The sequence below is a fragment of the Colossoma macropomum genome, unplaced genomic scaffold, assembly GCF_904425465.1.
Source record: "Colossoma macropomum unplaced genomic scaffold, Colossoma_macropomum, whole genome shotgun sequence".
NCBI lineage: Eukaryota > Metazoa > Chordata > Actinopteri > Characiformes > Serrasalmidae > Colossoma > Colossoma macropomum.
Window position 1 is genome coordinate 49180227 of NW_023494789.1, and position 20751 is coordinate 49200977.

Here is a 20751-nt window from a genome sequence, read left to right on the forward strand (position 1 = left end):
ACATGCAGTCAGGCTGATTGGACATGCTAAATTGCCCCTAGGTGTGAGTGTGTGTATGTCTGTCTGACTGCCCTGCGATGGACTGGCGACCCGTCCAGGGTGTACCCTGCCTTCCGCCCAATGACAGCTGGGATAGGCTCCAGCGCCCCACCGCGACCCAGAAGAATAAGCGGTTTAGATGATGGATGTTGACTTAGGAAGTCCTGTAACTACAGTTTAAAATAGCTCAAAAATGTGTGTAAATGTTTTCTGCAGTTCTGTGTTGAGAAAAGGAGTGAAATTTTTGGTCCAACTTTGTATTAAGTGTCTCTAATAACTGTGTACATTAACAATACACACTACAACAACGTTACTACTATTGGCGTATTCACTGTTACACATGGATGATAGTAGTACAGCCTGTGTACTTAGAGTAACTCATTATTCTTTTCCTTCAGTTTAAGGTTGCAGCTTAATCTGATGTAATGTTGGAACAGTAGCATCACTTTCATAACATTTAGCTAGCTGTAGTAGTAGTGGGCCTAACCAAAGTTCTGGCTTTAATCTATTCTGTAATGTAACAGTAATGTGACTGTTAAAAATGTGTAATTACATAAGAGAAAATATGCTTTTACAACTATCAAATACACTTGTGTAATTACATGAGTGAAAACTGAAATTGAAACGTTTATTTACATAAACAGTACTACTGTAGTCCATCTGTAACAGTGAATACATCACTAGTAGTTACATTGTAATCACATGTATTGTTAATGCATAACTACACAGTTATTAGAGACACAATATAAAGTGGGGCCCAATTTTTTGTATAGAAATGATTAAGAAATTGCAAACTACCATTTTGCCCTTAGGCCCCATAGTAGAGGTCTGTGCAGGACTGTTTTTTAGTCTCATCCTCACAAGATTTCATACCACTCTGGCAGAAATTTGCAACCTAAACACCTGCAACCTAAACATTTTGTCCCGCGCCCGCCCGCAGCTGCTTTTCATTTTCATTTACCACAAATTAAAATCACTGCCACATGTCAGACTTGACTTTAGTCATCCTTAATGTCATGTATTTGCCTTTATTATGAGCGCTTTTCATAGCTCTGTCTGTCTGTCTGTCTGTCTGTCTCTAGGCTCTGCCCTTTCTGTAGCCTGCAAAAGTACAATTTCCATGTTGTTCATGTGATTAGGTTGCTTCACAGCTATGTAGAATGAGCTTATTACTTTTTTGTTATTTTGTTGTTAGATATTATTTATATATCCTAATTATTAAGCGTTTATCATTCTATTTGGGCTACTCCTTAATGTGCAGGACTTCTCCACACATATGTGTTGTCCCGCTCCCGCCCGCATTGGGCTGGGTAACCACCCACTCCTGTGCATGACGCTGAAAATTAGCTCTGCGCTGCAAAATATTATGGTGGGTCCTGCAGGAATCCAGACCTCTACTTCATAGCAGCCCATTCATTTTGGACTCGCTCAGGGGCGCAAAGCCACCAGTGGACCTACACACGTCTTCTGAGTTTTTATATGTAATGTTATTTGGGGACTGTTTTGCCTCTCAATGCCCAGCAAGTACCCCTCCACCATTAAATGGAGATTGAAAGATGTGTTGTGGTCCAAAACCTTCTCGTAAAACTGCTGTAAACAATTTCTCAGGCCTCAGGCAACATATTCATAACCATTTCTTGTAATAACTTTCTGTGAGGGAGATTTCCGAGGTGGACGTCTGGTTCCTGTCACCACCACTGTGGACCATTCTGACTCAGTAAATTTCTCTAGAACGGAGCGTTTCACACCAAACCACTCTGAATGATTTTATTATGCATCTGAGTTCAGAGCTCTTTTATACAGATTTGCCGGTTCAAAGCGACGTCTGGTTCCTATCACCACCACTGTGGACCATTCTGACTCTTTAGAATGGAGCATTTCACACCAAACCACTCTGAATGACTTCATTATGCAGACATTTCTGAGTTCTGGGCTCTTTTATACAGAGTTCAAAGTGATACTTCATATATCATCTTAAGATGATCACAATGCTGAGGATCTTGCGAGGCTCTTGAACCAATGACTCTTAATTCAGTGGCTGTAATTCAGTGATAGTCATATAAAAGCCACTGCAGTATGCAGTCGTATTTCAATGAAGTCTTCTGGCTGAAAATTGCGTACAATGATCAAAACACGATTACGTAGTCTATCAACTAATATTACAGCTGGTGAAATGCTAAATCCTTGATTGGGCCAAAGTCCTTGACTTACCCTTTGCGTCAGAAAGGTATACCATGCCGCTGATTTTCAGAGGGATAAATGAATTAATCAATGTAGAAGTATTACAATTTCCAAATGTCATTGTCAACATCAGCGCTCTAATCAATCTGATAACTAAAGGTCGCTGATGCAGCGCAGGAAGTGGGAGGCGCCGAGGTAGGCCGTTCGCTTTCGTTCATTATGCTTAATCAATGAAGACCTTTCCTCGTTCTGCTCTGCGTATTGGAACGTAGCATTGCTAAGGTGACCCTACTCTCCGTCCGTCTTGGAGGCTTTCCGTGGAACAATTGTTCACGTAGAGGCGGGTTTATTAGACAACGACATTAACCAAATGCTGCCTCACAGCTAACCTAATCTGGCCATAAAGAAGCGGGCAGACTCACCGGCCAATGTCATTGTGTTCCCTGAAGTCACTTCTTATTGCTTATTGCTAGAATTGCACTGCAGTTAAGCAAGAGAGCGTTCCGCACTGAAATGTTCTTTTTCTTCTCTACTTCTTCGCCTCACCGACTGAAGTGCTCACTAAAAACTGTTTATTAAGTATGTATGCCTCATACAGTACTGTGCACAAGTCAGAGACCACCATTCAGTGTATTTCATTTCCAGTCAAAACAGCTTAACAAAAGAAGTTTCCAAAACTGAGGAACAACCACCTGGAAGACCTGGTAGACATCAAAACTGCCCCCATCAGATAAAGAGCACTTAAAGTCAAGTCACATCAAAGTTTATTTATATAGCGCTTTTTACAACAGGTGTTGTCACAAAGCAGCTTTACAGAAAAATCCGGGTCCGAGTCCCCATGAGCGTCGCCAATGGCGACATTGGCAAGGAAAAGCTCCCTAAGAGCAAGAGGAAGAAACCCTGAGAGGAACCAAGACTCAGAAGGGGAACCCATCCTCCTCTGGTCGACACCGGATAGCAAACAATGTTAGGATAAAGTATTAAAGTACAAAACAGGGAAAACAGGCGGAGCAACGGTTAATTAGTTTAGTTTTGGTTTATGCAGCAGCAGCATCAGGAGGGTCAGTTCATGAAGGTGAGGTTTGCGCAGCTTTGTACAGCGTGAAGCTCAATGGTGGCTTTCATCTCTGAGAGAGAGGAGAAAATCAAGCTGCTTCAGATCTGAAAACATCCACAGGTGTTTCTGTCCATCCTTCCACTGTGAGAAGACGACTCAGCGCTATGGGTCTGAAAGGATGTGTAGCCGTCAAGAAGAACCTCACTGAGAAAAGGAGACGGACACATCAAACAAAGAAGCTGAACAATGGACTGACCACCCCAGAGTCCAGACCTCAACACCACTGAATGTGTTTGATTACTTCAAAAAATGATCAACCAGCTTCTAAGACTGAACTTTGGAGGTGTGGAAAAATGTCCCTTCAGATTCCTTTGAAAAACTGAAAGCAAGCAAGAATGGAAGTAATGGAGGCAAAGAGTGGAAAAACATATTTTATTAGTTGTTGTATTTTTCTGTTTATTTATGTGGCGACCCACTACTGGCTGGTGCTGAGAGAGACTCAGGAGGCCATGGGGCAGCCATGCGCGGAGGCTCATGATAGCTGCGCACCCTCCTAAAAACGACTGTAAATATGTTAATGTTGTTTACTTTGTTGTCTGTAAGTAAAGGGGGTGTATGTGTTTAATTTTGTTGTTTTGTGTCTGGGCTGGGGGTTGTTGTGGGTTGTGTGTGGAGGGGGGTCATCATGAGGGTGAAGCCTGTGGCTGGTAGTGACCTCCCCTGTGAGTTCAGTGCTTTGTATGTGCCTTTCTGCCCTGGTGTTTAATGAAGAGCACTTCTCATGGTGGAATCATGGCCTTGTCTGTGTCTTACTCTGCAGTATGTTTTCTGCTTTTTTCTGATGCTGAAAAATGAATAACTTATTGACTGTTTTGACTGGGAGTTAAATAAATGAAGGGTGGTCTCTGATGTCAAGGTTTGCTTTTTCCATTGTTTCATTAGCTATGTTTCTGTCCAAAAGACAGATGTTTTCGTCATGTAAAACGTTTGTTGAGCATTTGGTGGTGTGTCCCCCTTTTGCTTTAATGACAGTGTGCACTCGAGCTGGCATGGACTTCATGAGTTCGTGCAAAAATTAAATCTACCTGAGAGTCATCTGAATACGAGCTTCACTGGAAGGAATAAGACTAAAAAAAACAGACCTTTTGGAACAAAAGGGCTTAACAGTTTCACAAATATGCTTTAATTTAAATATTGACCTAGAAATAGTGCAGAATCTTTAATATTTCTTCTTCATTGTTCGTTTCAATTGCCCTATATTTTTTTGTTTTTTAAAATTTTTTACATTTCTGAAAATTTCTGTTGTTGATTTCCAGGTTTAGATGAAAAAATACCAGATTTTCAATGTGGTCTCAGATTTTTGGACTCTGTAGCTACTGTCGAGAAGCGACAAAAATGTTGCAAAAATATAAAGGATGGTTTTCTTTTTTTGTACAATAACTTTTCCCCAAATTCAAATCGTGATTAACCATCTCCTCTATTACTCACAAACACAATGTGGGATGGATTGAAAGTTCCGAATCTGCACTTTCCACACATTTTCTCCACTCCTTTAACGAGCTACGAGTGAGAAACGGTTCATATCGAATTACGCTGTGCTTTTGTTATGGCCTGATAGTTGTGACTTCTAAGAGTTACCAATGAAAATGGCCCACAGGAGCTCCATAAAGCTCCAACCTGTCCGCACTGCCAGGGGACAGACGCCGTAAAAAGCAGCCGCATTGTCCTGAGCGTACGCTGAAGTGACCCGACGCTGCGAGCGCCAACATTGCCGATCACTTTAATTCAGCATAAGGCGTGCAGATGGTCCCCCCTCAGGTCCTCCTCCATGCAAAACTGCTGATTTAAGTGGACCGTCACGCTTAATTAATAGCGCTAGCCGAGGCCGCTCCAGACTGATATACGCCGCTGTGTGCTTTTCCACGCCAGCGGCCTCGTCCTCCCTCGCTCTCCCCTCACTGATGTTACCCCGACCCACACGAGCACAGCCAACGAGAGCACCACTCAAACCCACCGGATTAGCCGCAGAGGTCTTGGCGAGGGCAGACTTTGCCCGCTTCGAGTGCCGCTCCCCCCACCTCCCCCCGGTCCTCTCCAACCACAGGCCTGGGTAGTGCATTAGCAGAAACATGCGCTAATAAAGCTAGTGATCGAGACTGCAAAGAACAGAGGAGATCAAGGGCTGAGAGAGATGGACTTAACTCTTTCATCCAGGCTTATTACTTAGCTATTAATATTAAAACTTATTATAAGCAACTACAATAATTCATCAATGTCTATGAAACCAATTAGCGCTACTGCTTGTTTACAGAAGCCCTAAATGGTAAGATGGAAAATAAATTGAAAGTTTATTTTTCCTGCCTGTATAAAAAAATGCAGCATTTCAAGCATGACTTGTATATATATTTTCTCTCTCACAATTATTTCCACTATTAAAGTGCATCAGATGGTAACATATGAAAAATTATATATTATATTTTGTAAATGTTGATTATAACAGCTCTGGACATATCATTAGCGTATTAAGTCTGGCTGTAGGAGATTATACATGATGGTTACATGCTCTCCGGGGCCGTTTGGTTACCTAAGCTTCTTTTTTGTTTGTGGTGCACTACAAACTGTGATGGCTCACAAACCTGAACTTGCACACCACTGTGATATTCGTAGATAGATAGATAGATAGATAGATAGACAGACAGCTATATGTGTGTGTGTGTATATATATATATACACACACACACACATATAGCTGTTGTCGGAACAAAACCTCATATCTCCCAAATAGTAACTTTACAGGGGAAGGAAAAAACCTACCTTACTTTCAATGTAAGTCAATGGAACCAGACTTTTTTCCAAGTCATTTTGGGTCATTTTTTTTGGTCCATTCATCATGAAATTTACACGCAATGTAAAGGTCAACAGACATTTTCAATTTACGCCAAAAACCGAGAAACGACAAAAATGGAGATATGAGGTTTTGTTCCGAGAGCAGCGAAATGTTACTTGTCTAGCACAGGAGTGGAGAAGACTCGCCTGCTGTTTCTGGTGTGTTATACAGACAGAACAAAAAAATAAGTGCAACTTGGACTCAAGGATACATATTAATGTTTTATTGCTCATAATGTTTTAAACAATGTTTTAATTTATTAAAAGTAACATACAGTGTAGTTCAATAATATAAATAAAAAAACAAACTTCAGGACTTGTTAGGTGGTTTATTCAGTGTACAGTTTTTGAAACACCACAGAGAAAAAGTGTCTTACGTACCACACATTACTGACTTTTTCATTTTTCTCCCTGAGGTCCGCTTTTGAGGTTTGCGTCGGTTTTGTGCCTAAAACTTTCATAGTTCATTTTTACATGACTATTTCCCATCCTCTCTTTATCCCCTCTTAAAGTCAACAGGCTGTTGCTGTTGCTGTGCCTGAGTGATGTATGTACATGAGTTCTGTTCTGATTGGCTGTGCCTCATTCAAAAAGCAATCTAGGCTAAAACAGTCCTTATAACTTCATTGTAAATGAAAGAAAGAAAGGAAGAAAGTCTTACACTTTTAAAAAAGTTACAGTTTTTCACATTGTAAATGAGAAATAATATTACTATATAATATTACTGTTTCTAAATGACTAGTATCTATTTATAGTATTTTTTCATTAATATATCTGCCTCAGTCACCACTATCCACTCTGAGTGAATATCAACACAAAGAAAGGTTGTGCTGTTTAATCTTCTCTCAGTTAATAATGTGAGTTGCATTTATTTGACGTGAAGAATGTGGTCTAACATTCAGATCTAACTGACAGTCACGTTTTAATTTTTCTATGAGCTCATTATAATTACATACCTTTATCTTTCACTTTTATCTGTAGCTCCATTCATTCTCATTCTGGATGCATAAGAATTTTCTTTTTTTTCCTACAAATGGTACTAAATGTCCAAAAGTTTGACACCATCCTTTTTTTTAAATGAAGGGTATTAATAGTGAGTTTATTGTCCCTTTGCTTTGTTACTGCTACATTTACACCGATCAGGCATAACATGATGACCACCTCCTCGTTTCTACACTCATTGTCCATTTTATCAGCTCCACTTACTATATAGGTGCACTTTGTAGTTCTACAGTTACAGACTGTAGTCCATCTGTATCTCTGATACTTTGTTGGCCCCCTTTTACCCTGTTCTTCAGTGGTCAGGACCCCCATGGACCCTCACAGAGCAGGTACTATTTGGGTGGTGGATCATTCTCAGCACTGCAGTAACACTGACGTGGTGGTGGTGTGTTAGTGTGTGTTGCGCTGGTCTGAGTGGATCAGACACAGCAGTGCTCCTGGAGTTTTTAAACACCTCAGTGTCACTGCTGGACTGAGAATAGTCCACCAACCAAAAATATCCAGCCAACAGCGTCCTGTGGGCAGCATCCTGTGACCACTGATGAAGGACTAGAGGATGACCGACACAAACTGTGCAGCAGCAGATGAGCTATCGTCTCTGACTTTACATCTACAAGGTGGACTGACAAGGTAGGAGTGTCTAATAGAGTGGACAGTGAGTGTTTCCACCACCCAAATAGTACCTGCTCTGTGAGGGTCCATGGCGGTCCTGACCACTGAAGAACAGGGTAAAAGGGGGCTAACAAAGTATGCAGAGAAACAGATGGACTACAGTCTGTAACTGTAGAACTACAAAGTGCACCTATATAGTAAGTGGAGCTGATAAAATGGACAATGAGCGTAGAAACAAGGAGGCGGTCATAATGTTATGCCTGATCGGTGTACGTTTATGGCATTTGGCAGACGCTCTTATCCAGGGTGTTAGGAGTCTTGCCCAAGGACTCTTATTGGTATAGTGTAGGGTGTTCACCCAGGCAGGGATTGAACCCCAGTCTACAGCATAATTGGCAGAGGTATTACCCACTGCACTATACTAACCACATATACTGCTACTGGATACACTGCAACTGTAACAGCCTCTACTCTTCTGGGAAGGCTTTGCACTAGACGCATACCTGAATGCCTGTGTCAGCAGCGTGTGCACATTAAAGTAGTTGAATTAACTCATTAGAAGGGCTGAGTGGATACATGTGGACCTTACAGAGTTTTTGAAACCTTTGAAGTTGTGAGAATCAACAAAACTCAACCAATAGCAAAAAATCTTGTCACATTGACTTCCATTACAGGCTTCTCCTTTAAAGTTACCATTTTGGACATTAATTTGATTCCAACTGTTTGAGTGGTGATTCCACACTTCTGAGCTGTAGTGTGTGTTGTATAGTTAGAAGTTGATAGTTAGTTGTTAACAGGTCAGAGGCGTCACAGAGCGTCCCAGACGCGGCCCAGGTGCTGCATTTAGACCCCATGTGTCAAACACAAGGCCCGTGACACAGACCTATTCAGCCCACTAAATTACTTTAATTTTCAATTCTTAGGATCTCGTTTCACCCTGAGATGCACTACAGTCCCCAGCATGCAATGCAACAAAGTGTGCTTTCTGACCCCCCACCAAAAACAATCTGTGGGCTGGTTACACGGAAAGAACGGATGCCTGGTGTCTAGTTCAAACAAATAGGCAGTTTTTTAAATGCCTAAACAATTTAGTTTTATTTAGAATTATTTTTGAGTATTCAGTGCCTATTTTGCTGTTGCAGCTTTGGCATATTTTGATAAACAATGGCCTGTTCAGGTTATGGTAAAACGTTAAGTAACCATGACACAAAAACACAGCTGGCCCCCGGATTTGGGGAGCTTTTTTAATATGGCCCTTTTAGTGGTTTTTAGACAAAAGGCATGGTGCCACACAGCATGATACAGTGAAAAAAAAAGCTATAAAATAAATGAAAATGAGTCAGAAAACCAAATAAAAGCTTCGAAAAACACAAACTGATCAATTCATGAGCGTCATCAAACAAAATAGTAGCTGAGCATTTCTTGCATAAAGCTGCTGAAGGTAAACAAATGTACCGTGCTCTTTTACAAATGATATTTTTATTGTGTAAAGTGACTGTTTTTGACTGTTTTATCCATTTGGATAAATGATGTTTGCAGAACCTGAGGTCTTAGGTGTGAAAGAGATGTTAGGACCGTAATTGGGAGACAGAAAGAGAATGTTTCTAGTGCGTTTTTGTGTTTTTAGGCCTGTTCCAGGCAGTCCCAGCTGAGAGCTAAATACATCCATGGATTACCAAATCTGTATCATGATTTTTGTGTGTTCCTGTCGTATTTTGGGCTCCAGAATTTGATTTATTCATCTCTAATTATTCCTGAGACAGACGCTCGTCAGACACGTGTGGGCAGGACTGATATGGGGGACACATCCTTGAGATAGCCCAACAGTTCAGAGCATATTAGAGGTGTCATAAAACTGTCAGCTTAAAGATTTAAGCCAGGCTTACCTTCTACTCTCCTCCTCCCTTTCCCTCTCTCTCTCTTCCTCTCTCACTCTCTCTCTTATTGAAACAGAGTCAAAGCTTCAGCTTTGCTTGGGAAACAAACAGCGAACGGCTGTATTTCCACATCATAAACATACAGATTTATTACTGTCGTTTTTTCCACCGGCCTGCCCTCCACCTTCCCACCTCCCCCTACCACTCCCACCCCCCCATTAGCAACGAATGCCCAGATTTATGGACGGCCGCGTCCATCAGCCTGCAGACATAATTCACGCTCCCGGACGGCGAACGCTTTTATGCAGATTAGCAATCTCGGTAAAAGACCCTTAACGGAGATATTTGTCTTTGTACTCTGCAGGAGAGGGTGCAGGTGGTTAATGGAGCCCTGTCCATCAGCCACTTGGCGCTGTCCGACGCTGGAATATACCAATGTGTGGCCGGGAACAAATACGGGGAGGTGTACTCCAACGCTGAGCTCAGAGTGATCGGTAAGCTGCTGGGCCTCTGCTCACTTTACCTATCCAGGAACTGCTAACAGCTGATAAAACGTCTGATAAAGTGATGCAAGAACAATTAACTCAACACAGTTCTATGTTATTTGGGCTTTCCAGCCTAAATATAAACAAATATCTCATCTCTGTTGGAACAAAACCTCCATTTTTGTTGTTTTTAATTTAGTTGGCTTGACATTGTTCTTTGTTATATTCTTCTAATTATTATTATTATTCTATTATTGTTCTATTTTTTGGTAGCATTTACTCACCGTAGTAGTCCAGTTCAGTAGTAGAGGAACAGTGTACTTTTGATTTTGGGGTCTCTCACACTGTCCCTAATATATATATATATATATATATATATATATATATATATACACCGATCAGGCATAACATTCTGACCACCTCCTTGTTTCTACGCTCATTGTCCATTTTATCAGCTCCACTTACTATATAGGTGCACTTTGTAGTTCTACAGTTACAGACTGTAGTCCATCTGTTTCTCTGCATACTTTGTTAGCCCCCTTTTACCCTGTTCTTCAGTGGTCAGGACCCCCATGGACCCTCACAGAGCAGGTACTATTTGGGTGGTGGTTCATTCTCAGCACTGCAGTAACGCTGACGTGGTGGTGGTGTGTTAGTGTGTGTTGCGCTGGTCTGAGTGGATCTGGAGCTGGGTTTTTTAAACACCTCAGTGTCGCTGCTGGACTGAGAATAGTCCACTAACCAAAAATATCCAGCCAGCAGCGTCCACTGACCACTGATGAAGGACTAGAGGATGACCGACACAAACTGTGCAGCAGCAGATGAGCGATCGTCTCTGACTTTACATCTACAAGGTGGACTGACAAGGTAGGAGTGTCTAATAGAGTGGACAGTGAGTGGACACAGTGTTTAAAAACTCCAGCAGCACTGCTGTGTCTGATCCACTCGCACCAGCACAACACACACTAACACACCACCACGTCAGTGTTACTGCAGTGCTGAGAATTGATCAGTGTATATATTACTTTACAGGAAAAGTGAAAAACATACTTTACGTTTAATGTACGTCAATGGAACCAGACTTTTTACAAATTATGGCAAAAACTAAAAAATGGAGATACGAGGTTTTGTTCCGACAAATGGTTCAATGGTTCAAACTTACTCCAAAGAATGATTAGCCTCATATCCACATTAGCCTTGTAGCTCTAGTTGTAAACTAATGAAGCAAAATCTGGACACTAAACATATCTTGGCTGATCAACTACATCTGGGTAAGTTGAAAATTGGGTAAATTTGATTTTTCACCCAACTTCTCCTTTAAATTGAACCTTGTAACATTAACTTTGTTGAAAGTTAGAACTGGTCAATGAACAGATTAGAGAAACGAGTGTATGGAAAGTTTGTTTTAATGCAAAGTATGACAATAAATATCAGTATTTTTATTTTATATCTACACTCTTAGGAAGGGTTCTTTACTCTAACCACGTTTCCTAAAGAATCATGTTTGAAAAAGCTTTTTGTGAGGAACCTTTTAAAAGTTTAAAGAAGCTCCACTAAGAGTTTTTTCAAGAACCTTTACATTACATAAAGATTCTTGAAACTTTAGTTTAGACACCCCTTTGCAGAAATGGTTCCCTTAAAACATTAATTGGACAACCAAGACAACCAAAGATGGTTCTTTCAGGGCATCAGTCCAAAGAACCCTTCTTGGTATTTCTATTTTTAAGCGTGGGTTGAATATTTTTGATGAGTTTGTGAACAAAAAATTCCAAAAAATCAAACTCTTTTACTTGTTGCAGCATGTTAAACCAACCCTGTCATGTGGAGGCTGTACTTTAGCCTGGTTAGCTCTCACTGTGAGCTGTTTATCTGCTTTGAAATGCTCCTGTATTACTCTCAACAAGAGGAGATTAAAATAATACATGGGTGATTTCTGTGACCCAAACTCACAACAGTCTTTGGGGTGAATCTGGAAAAAATATCTGTCTGATTGCTGTAAAAATTTTACAGATTCTCAGTTATTCAGAGAGGTTTGGTGTGAAATGGTTCAGCCTTTGTAATAAAACATGCAGTTTTTAAAGGGGAATCCCACTGATTTTCCAAAATCCCTGCATAATTCATTTGTTGAGATGTAAACAGAGTCATTCAGAGTGGTTTGGTGTGAAATGGTTGATTGTAGAGACTCAGATTTCTTTAGGTGGTGATAGGAACCAGGGGTCGCCATGACTACAACACAAATATAGACATTTTATTTACTATCCAAAACCACCAGTGAACCTACACTGAGCTTATCAGTGAGTCTTCTGAGCTTATATGGAATGTTGATGATGGAAAATAGTGAAATATTGACTATTATAGACTATTTTGCCTCATAACACCCTGCATGCGTCCCCATGACCGGACTGGAAAGATACACTTTAGACTAAAATCTTCTCAAAATTATTGCAAAACAGTGTCTCAGTCATCAGGCTATGAATTCATAACAATTTCATGTAGTAACTTTCTGTGAGGGAGCTTTTAGAGGTGGACGTCTGGTTCCTATCACCACCTCTGTGAACAACATTAAGTGTCTTGTCAAGTCAAATTATCTTAAATATAGTCAATAAATGTAATACTCTCCTGTTGAGATTGTTGTGAGCTTAATTTAAGATTAACTTATTTCTAGACATTGTTTGCTTGTTTTAAGTGATTTTATGAAGTAAAATTTTCTCACAGTATTGGCAGATAACTTTGCTTGCTTTTATAAATGTGCTTGAAATGATCTGCCACTATAGTGAGAAGGTTTTACTTGATAAAATTAGATGAGCTCAGCATTAACATTCAATCCCATCATTCACATAACTATAATTCTACATCCCCTCCCTGGCCGCTTTATTGGAAACACCTTCTACTTCTGCTCACTGGCCAGTTTATTAGAAACACCTACTATGTATTTCCACTCACTGGCCGCTTTATTAGAAACACGTTCTACTTCCGCTCACTGGCCACTTTACTGGAAACACCTACTATGTATTTCCACTCACTGGCCACTTTATTAGAAACACTTACCTTGTACTTCCACTCACTGGCCACTTTATAAGAAACACCAACCTTGTACTTTCATTCACTGGCCCCTTTACTGGAAACACCTTGCACCTAACCTCACTGGCCACTTTATTAGAAACACCTACCTTGTACTTCCACTCACTGGCCACTTTACTGGAAACACCTACTATGTATTTCCACTCACTGGCCACTTTATTAGAAACACTTACCTTGTACTTCACTCACTGGCCACTTTATTAGAAACACCTACCTTGTACTTTCCACTCACTGGCCACTTTACTGGAAACACCACTTGTATTTCACTCACTGGCCACTTTATTAGAAACACTTACCTTGTACTTCCACTCACTGGCCACTTTATTAGAAACACCAACCTTGTACTTTCATTCACTGGCCCCTTTACTGGAAACACCTTGCACATAACCTCACTGGCCACTTTATTGGAAACACTTACCTTGTACTTCCACTCACTGGCCACTTTATAGGAAACACCAACCTTGTACTTCCACTCACTGGCCACTTTACTGGAAACACTTACCTTGTACTTCCACTCACAGGCCACTTTATTGGAAACACCTACCTTGTACTTCCACTCACTGGCCACTTTACTGGAAACACCTACTATGTATTTCCACTCACTGGCCACTTTATTGGAAACACTTACCTTGTATTTCCACTCACTGGCCACTTTATAAGAAACACCAACTTTGTACTTTCATTCACTGGCCCCTTTACTGGAAACACCTTGCACATACCCTCACTGGCCACTTTATTAGAAACACCTATTCCCTCACTGCACTTTTGCACTGACTCACCGGCCACTTTATTGGAAACACTTACCTTGTACTTCCACTCACTGGCCACTTTATAAGAAACACCAACCTTGTACTTTCATTCACTGGCCCTCTTTACTGGAAACTACCTTGCACATCCCTCACGGCCACTTTATTGGAAACACCTACCTTGTACTTCCACTCACTGGCCACTTTATGGAAACACCTACCTTGTACTTCACTCACTGGCCCCTTTACTGGAAACACCTTGCACATACCCTCACTGGCCACTTTATTGGAAACACCTACCTTGTACTTCCACTCACTGGCCACTTTACTGGAAACACTTACCTTGTACTTCCACTCACTGGCCTTTACGTGATAAAATTACCTAAAACAAGCGTAAAGTGTCTAGAAATAAGCTAGATAATCTTACAATAAGTTCACAGTCATCTCAAAATGGGAAATATTAGATATTTCGACTAGATTTAAGATCATTTCACTTGACAAGATGCCATTTTTGCAGTGTATAGAAGAAGAAAAAACGGTCTTAAATTAGCATTAATGTTAACGATAAACATGAAAAGCTAACTTTAACTTTAAAGCATCGACCTAAAATGTTTGTCTTTCTAACCGTCTAGAAGGCTTTTCATGATTAAATGGTTACACAGGGTAAAAGACGCCCGCTAGACAGGTATATTATACATCACAGAGTAGAATATTGCTTTGGATGTACAACTGCTGAAGATGTGCTGGTATGTAATTCAATTTGTGCCAGGTGGGAGCAAAGAACTTGTGTTTGTGCGTGTTTGTGTTGTGTTATTTTAATGTCATCATCATATTTATGGTCCCTCATCATTACAGGAAGGTGACATTCTTTCCTCTCATGAATTCCCACCTCATTAAAGGACGTCTAATCTAATGTATTGTTGCGTTTGCGGCGGCCTCCCTGTTAGAAAACATAATTAAGCTCACGGCGGATGTGCCCAGATGCTCGCACACGGCAGTACCCACTCATCTTCTCCCGAGCCGTCTCATCCCTCTGTTTTTTATCCATTCATCCTCCTCCCTCCTCTTTCTTTCCCTGATTACTGTTTTTGTCATTCAGCGCTACGGAAAGATTCCACAGCGAGAGTGACGGGGTTATGGCAAAAGGAAAAGTGGGTGGGACGTAATTGACAGATCGGTTCTTCACAGTAAATGAAGCAGGTTTTTAAAAAGGATGACGAGAAGCTCTCGGAGTCGAGGAAACGATCATAATAAAAACTAATTTGAGTAGGAAAAGAGAGGAGGGGAGGTAAAAGGACGTGACATTTTACCATTGTTTTTCTTACCAAAGAAAATGAATGTGTGGTAATTAAGGTGCGTATATTTAGCTCAACCTCTGCCATCTCAGCTCACCTGCACACACTCTCACTTCATTTAGACGTACAGCACAGTGAAGACGAGCTCAGCATAAACACTGAGTCCCATCAATCACATAACTATAATTCTACATCCACTCCCTGGCCACTTTATTGGAAACACATATCTTCTACTTCCGCTCACTGCCCACTTTATTAGAAACACCTACCTTGCACTTCCAATCACTGGCCACTTTATTAGAAACACCTACCTTGTACTTCCACTCACTGGCCACTTTATTAGAAACATCTACCTTGTACTTCCAATCACTGGCCACTTTATTAGAAACATCTACCTTGTACTTCCACTCACTGGCCACTTTATTAGAAACATCTACCTTGTACTTCCACTCACTGGCCACTTTATTAGAAACATCTACCTTGTACTTCCACTCACTGGCCACTTTATTAGAAACATCTACCTTGTACTTCCAATCACTGGCCACTTTATTAGAAACATCTACCTTGTACTTCCAATCACTGGCCACTTTATTAGAAACATCTACCTTGTACTTCCAATCACTGGCCACTTTATTAGAAACATCTACCTTGTACTTCCACTCACTGGCCACTTTATTAGAAACATCTACCTTGTACTTCCACTCACTGGCCACTTTATTAGAAACACCTACCTTGCACTTCCACTCACTGGCCACTTTATTAGAAACATCTACCTTGTACTTCCACTCACTGGCCACTTTATTAGAAACATCTACCTTGTACTTCCAATCACTGGCCACTTTATTAGAAACATCTACCTTGTACTTCCACTCACTGGCCACTTTATTAGAAACATCTACCTTGTACTTCCACTCACTGGCCACTTTATTAGAAACATCTACCTTGTACTTCCAATCACTGGCCACTTTATTAGAAACATCTACCTTGTACTTCCACTCACTGGCCACTTTATTGGAAACACCTTGTACTTCCACTCACTGGCCTCTTTTTTAGAAACACCCATTCTGTACTTACACTCACTGGCCACTTTATTAGAAACACATACCACCTCAAATTTCTTTATTTTTTTTTTTGTTGTGTGTCAAAAACCACCTGAGAACCTGCATGTGTCTTTTGAGTTTTAATATGTCATACCTGTCTTTTTTCTTTCTTTCTTTGGCCCTGCCCTGTCTTCTTTCTTTCTTTCTTTCTTTCTTTCTTCATAACCTGATTTAATAATTCTACATTTTTGAAAATTCGGTGGAGTGCTCCTTTACTCAGAGAGCTCAAATAGCCCTAAATCCCTTTTCAGTTTACTGCTTTGTGAGATTTGTCCTCTTTTACAGCCTTCTGTACTGTAGTTCTTGCAGATTGCGATGGTGATTAACTAACAGTGCTCTGTGCTGCTCTAGCTGAGACTAACGTGTCTGCAGCTCCAGTATAAGAGAGTGATGAGTGTAATTTGTAGGATTTGCACTGCATCTCATCGAAACCCTTCGTCTGGTTTCAGCTGTGGCTCCAGATTTCGGGGCGAACCTGCTGAAGCCTCACACTCTGGTGAAGGAAGGCGGTGATGTGCTGATCGAATGCAGGCCCAAGATGTCTCCCTGGGGACTGATCTCCTGGAGGAAAGGAAACGAGGCTCTCCGAGAGAGCGGCAGGTACTCCGGCCTCTCGCTGTATCGCTGTAGACTCCATCTGTGTGTGTGTGGAGCTCTGAGTCCTCTGCTGTATCTGAGCTGATATCTTCGTGTTCTGAGCTCAGGAAGCTCCTGCGCTGCTGCTGCTTTGGTTCAGATCCAGGTTTTGTGATTTAATGTCTTTGTCATATCGTTTCTATTATTCACAGCAACAAAAAAGCACCGGCGCTGAGTTTCACTATTCATCTCCAGCCTCAGCAGCAGCAGCAGCAGCAGCAGGAGGAGGAAGTGTACACTCAGCATGTGTTTGTGTGAAGGGTCACTAACATATCGGCCTCCAGTGAGGCTTCAGCGCTGCAGCTGCACGTCCCCACTGACGGAGCTTATTTATGTGTTTGTGTGGTTCTTTTATTCTCTCTCTCTCAAATATCTGTCAGAGATCTGGTTCTGTGTTAACTCTGAGGCATGTTTTCTTTTCTTTCTCTCTCTTATCTCTTTCTGACCCGTATTCTGTCTTTCTTTTTTCTGTTTTCTGTCATTTCTCTTTTCTTTCTTCTTTAAAATATTCCCTTCTAGTGTTAGAAGGGAGAGTTAGTGTGTTTGTGCAGAGCGACTCTTTGTGTGTGTGTGTGATGGAGATAGGAGTGTATATGTGATGGAGGTGTGTGTGTGTGTCTGTCTGTGTGTGTGTGTGTGTGTGTGTGTGTGTGATGGAGAAATGTTTATGCTAATTTTCTCAGCTGTGTGTGAGTGTGTGTGTGTGTGTGTGTGACGGTGTGTCTGTGTGAGAGAGATCAAGAAAGGAGTGTGTATGTGATGGAGAGGTGTGTGTGTGTGTGTGTGTGTGTGTGTGTGTGTGATGGAGATAGGAGTGTGTGTGTGTGTGTGTCTGTGTGAGAGAGATCGAGAAAGGAGTGTGTATGTGATGGTGACGTTAGTGTGTGTGTGTGTGTGATGGAGATAGGAGTGTGTGTGTGATGGAGAGGTGTGTGTGTGTGTGTGTGTGATGGAGATAGGAGTGTGTGTGTGATGGAGAGGTGTGTGTGTGTGTGTGTGTGTGTGTGATGGAGATAGGAGTGTGTGTGTGATGGAAAGGTGTGTGTGTGTGTGTGTGTGTGTGTGTGTGTGTGTGTGTGTGATGGAGATAAGAGTGTGTGTGTGATGGAGAGGTGTGTGTGTGTGTGTGTGTGTGTGTGATGGAGATAGGAGTGTGTGTGTGATGGAGAGGTGTGTGTGTGTGTGTGTGATGGAGATAGGAGTGTGTGTGTGGAGAGGTGTGTGTGTGTGTGTGTGATGGAGAGGTGTGTGTGTGTGTGTGTGTGTGTGTGTGTGTGTGTGTATGTGTGTGTGATGGAGATAGGAGTGTGTGTGCTAATTGTTCTCAGCAGTGTGTGTGAATGTTAATCAGCCTCAGCGGGGGGCTGAAGGGGGCGCCACCCTTATCAACACACACAGCCCAGTGAGAGCTAAAGAGTGGAGAGCAGGCCCACCGAGAGAGAGAGAGAGAAAGAGAGAGAGAGAGGAAGGGGAGAGAGACCGAGAGAGAGAGAGAGGAAGAGGGAGCGAGAGAGAGAGAGAGAGAGAGAGAAAGAAAGAGAGAGAGGAAGGGGGAGAGACAGAGAGAGAGAGGAACAGGAGAGAAAGAGAGAGAAAGGGAGAGAGAGAGGGAGAGGAAGGGGGAAGAGAGAGAGAGAGACGGCGGGGGGGGCAGTGCGGCTGCTCATGGTTTACATATCCAAAGTTGGTGTTGGTGCTTGTCAAACAGAGTGGCTGCGTGTTTGCATGGAGGTTTTTCTGCTTCGTCCTTCAGCTGCTCTGAGTGTGTGTGTGTGTGTGTGTGTGTGTGTGTGCGTGTGTGTGTGTGTGTGTGTGTGTGTGTGTGTGTGTGTGTGTGTGTGCTCCCTCGCCCTCTCCACACACACCTCTCACTCTGAGGCTGTACCTCAGATTTCCATCTCAGCGCTGCTTTATCACTGAACTGAAGCTGCTCTCTTTTGTTTCTTCTCCTGCCGCCGTGCAGCCGATGACCTCCACCGCTAATTACATCTTTATTTTCCTCTCATTTCTCTTAGTAATTGTTCATTTGTTCTGCCTCATCGTTGGATTTACTCAGAGGATCAGTGGGAAGCCGCTATGTAAAAATGAGTTTCACTTGAAAGCTCTGCACAGGCTCATCGCCTTCACGCTCACGAATCCCTGAATACTAACTCGACTGATTTCCGTTTACTTGAGCTTTTGATTGTTTTCAGTTTGAACGTTCACCACTGTTTAAAAGTTTAGACACACCTGACTGACTGTTTATTTTTCTTAGTCTTAAAGACATTTTGATCTAGAAATGTGTAGATATAAAAATTGAATATCCTGGCCACTGCCCAATATTTTATCAGTATTATCACGATATTGTATTAAGGAAAAAACACTACAAGTATAAGACTAGAACTGTGAGGTTGGTTTGACAAGGCCAGTTAATAGAGCCTCTGAAGTTAAAGCAGTTGCTGAACCCTGATTATTGTTTTTGATAACATAATTGGGTTTATATTGTAATTCCATATAGTTGCTGTGGTGTTGCTATGAGGTTGCTATGGCGTTCCAGCTTGTTGTTATAGTGTTGCTTGGTGGTTGTTAGGTGGTTGCTATCCCAGGTGGTTGCTAAGGTGTTGCTAACCCATTGCTGTCATTCCAGGGTGTTTACTAAGGTCTTGCTAGGCCATTGCTATGGTATCCCATGTGGTTGCTTAGGTGTTGCTAAGCAATGGCTATTTTATTCCATGTTGTTTACTAAGGTGTTGCAAGGCTGTTGCTGTGGTGCCCCAGGTTGTTGCAAAGTTGTTGCTTGGCCATTGCTATGGTATCCCAGGAGGTTGCTTAGGTGTTGCTAAGCAATTGCTATGTAAGTCCAGGTTGTTTGCTAAGATGTTGCAAGGCTGTTGCTGTCGTATCCCAGGTGGTTGCCAAGATGTTGCTAGGTTGTTGCTGTGATATCCCAGGTGGTTGCTAAGGTGTTGCTAAGCCATTGCTATTGTATCCCTGGTGTTTGCTAAGGTGTTGCTTGACCATTGCTATGGTATCGCAGGTGGTGGCTAAGCAATTGCTATTTTATTCCATGTTGTTTACTAAGGTGTTGCAAGGCTGTTTCTGTGGTGTCCCAGGTGGTTGCAAAGGTGTTGCTAGGCCATTGCTATGGTATCCTAGGTGGTTGCTTAGGTGTTGCAAGGCTGTTTCTAAGGTGTTGCTAAGCCATTGCTATGTTATTCCAGGTTGTTTACTAATGTGTTGCTAGGCTGCTCTCATAGTATACCAGTTGGTTGCTAAAGTGTTGCTCTACTGTTGCTGTGGTATCCCAGATGGTAGCTAAGGCGTTGCTTTACTGTTGCTATGGTATCCCAGGTGGTTCCTAAGGTGTTGCTTGAATACTTATATGATGGTGAAATAAGAGGACTTCCCAAAAACATTTGTCTACAGGGTGAATACTGACTATGGTGGAATTCAAGGTAGAGATATAAGAATTATATATTGTACAAGTTTCAGGATGTTGTCCGATCCCCCATTGATTTCTATGGAAAAATAAAACTTCATTTGAATGAACACTTTACAAAGGTAAATCAGTTAAAAAAACCACAAGCAACATATTCGAGTATAGCCTCTACGATCCTGCAGAGATTTAAGGTTCTAGCTCAAAAGCTGTAGGATAATCATTGTAAATTTTTGACCATAGACTTATAATAAGAAAAAGAAAATGAAGAAAAGTAAGTTTTACAAATAAGTCAGTCAGACCAATTTTAATCATATAAAGCATGAGATCACGATGTGA

General features: G+C 41.6%; 1 protein-coding gene across 1 annotated transcript in view; it reads left to right on the forward strand.

Annotated features, from left to right (window-relative positions):
• cntn4 (contactin 4) overlaps window positions 1-20751 on the forward strand; it is a 298829-nt gene that overhangs the window by 195809 nt on the left and 82269 nt on the right. The window contains exons 10-11 of the mRNA XM_036571557.1: window positions 10019-10148; window positions 16811-16961. Coding sequence (XP_036427450.1) covers window positions 10019-10148; window positions 16811-16961 — 281 coding nt within the window. The remainder of the gene's footprint in view (window positions 1-10018; window positions 10149-16810; window positions 16962-20751) is intronic.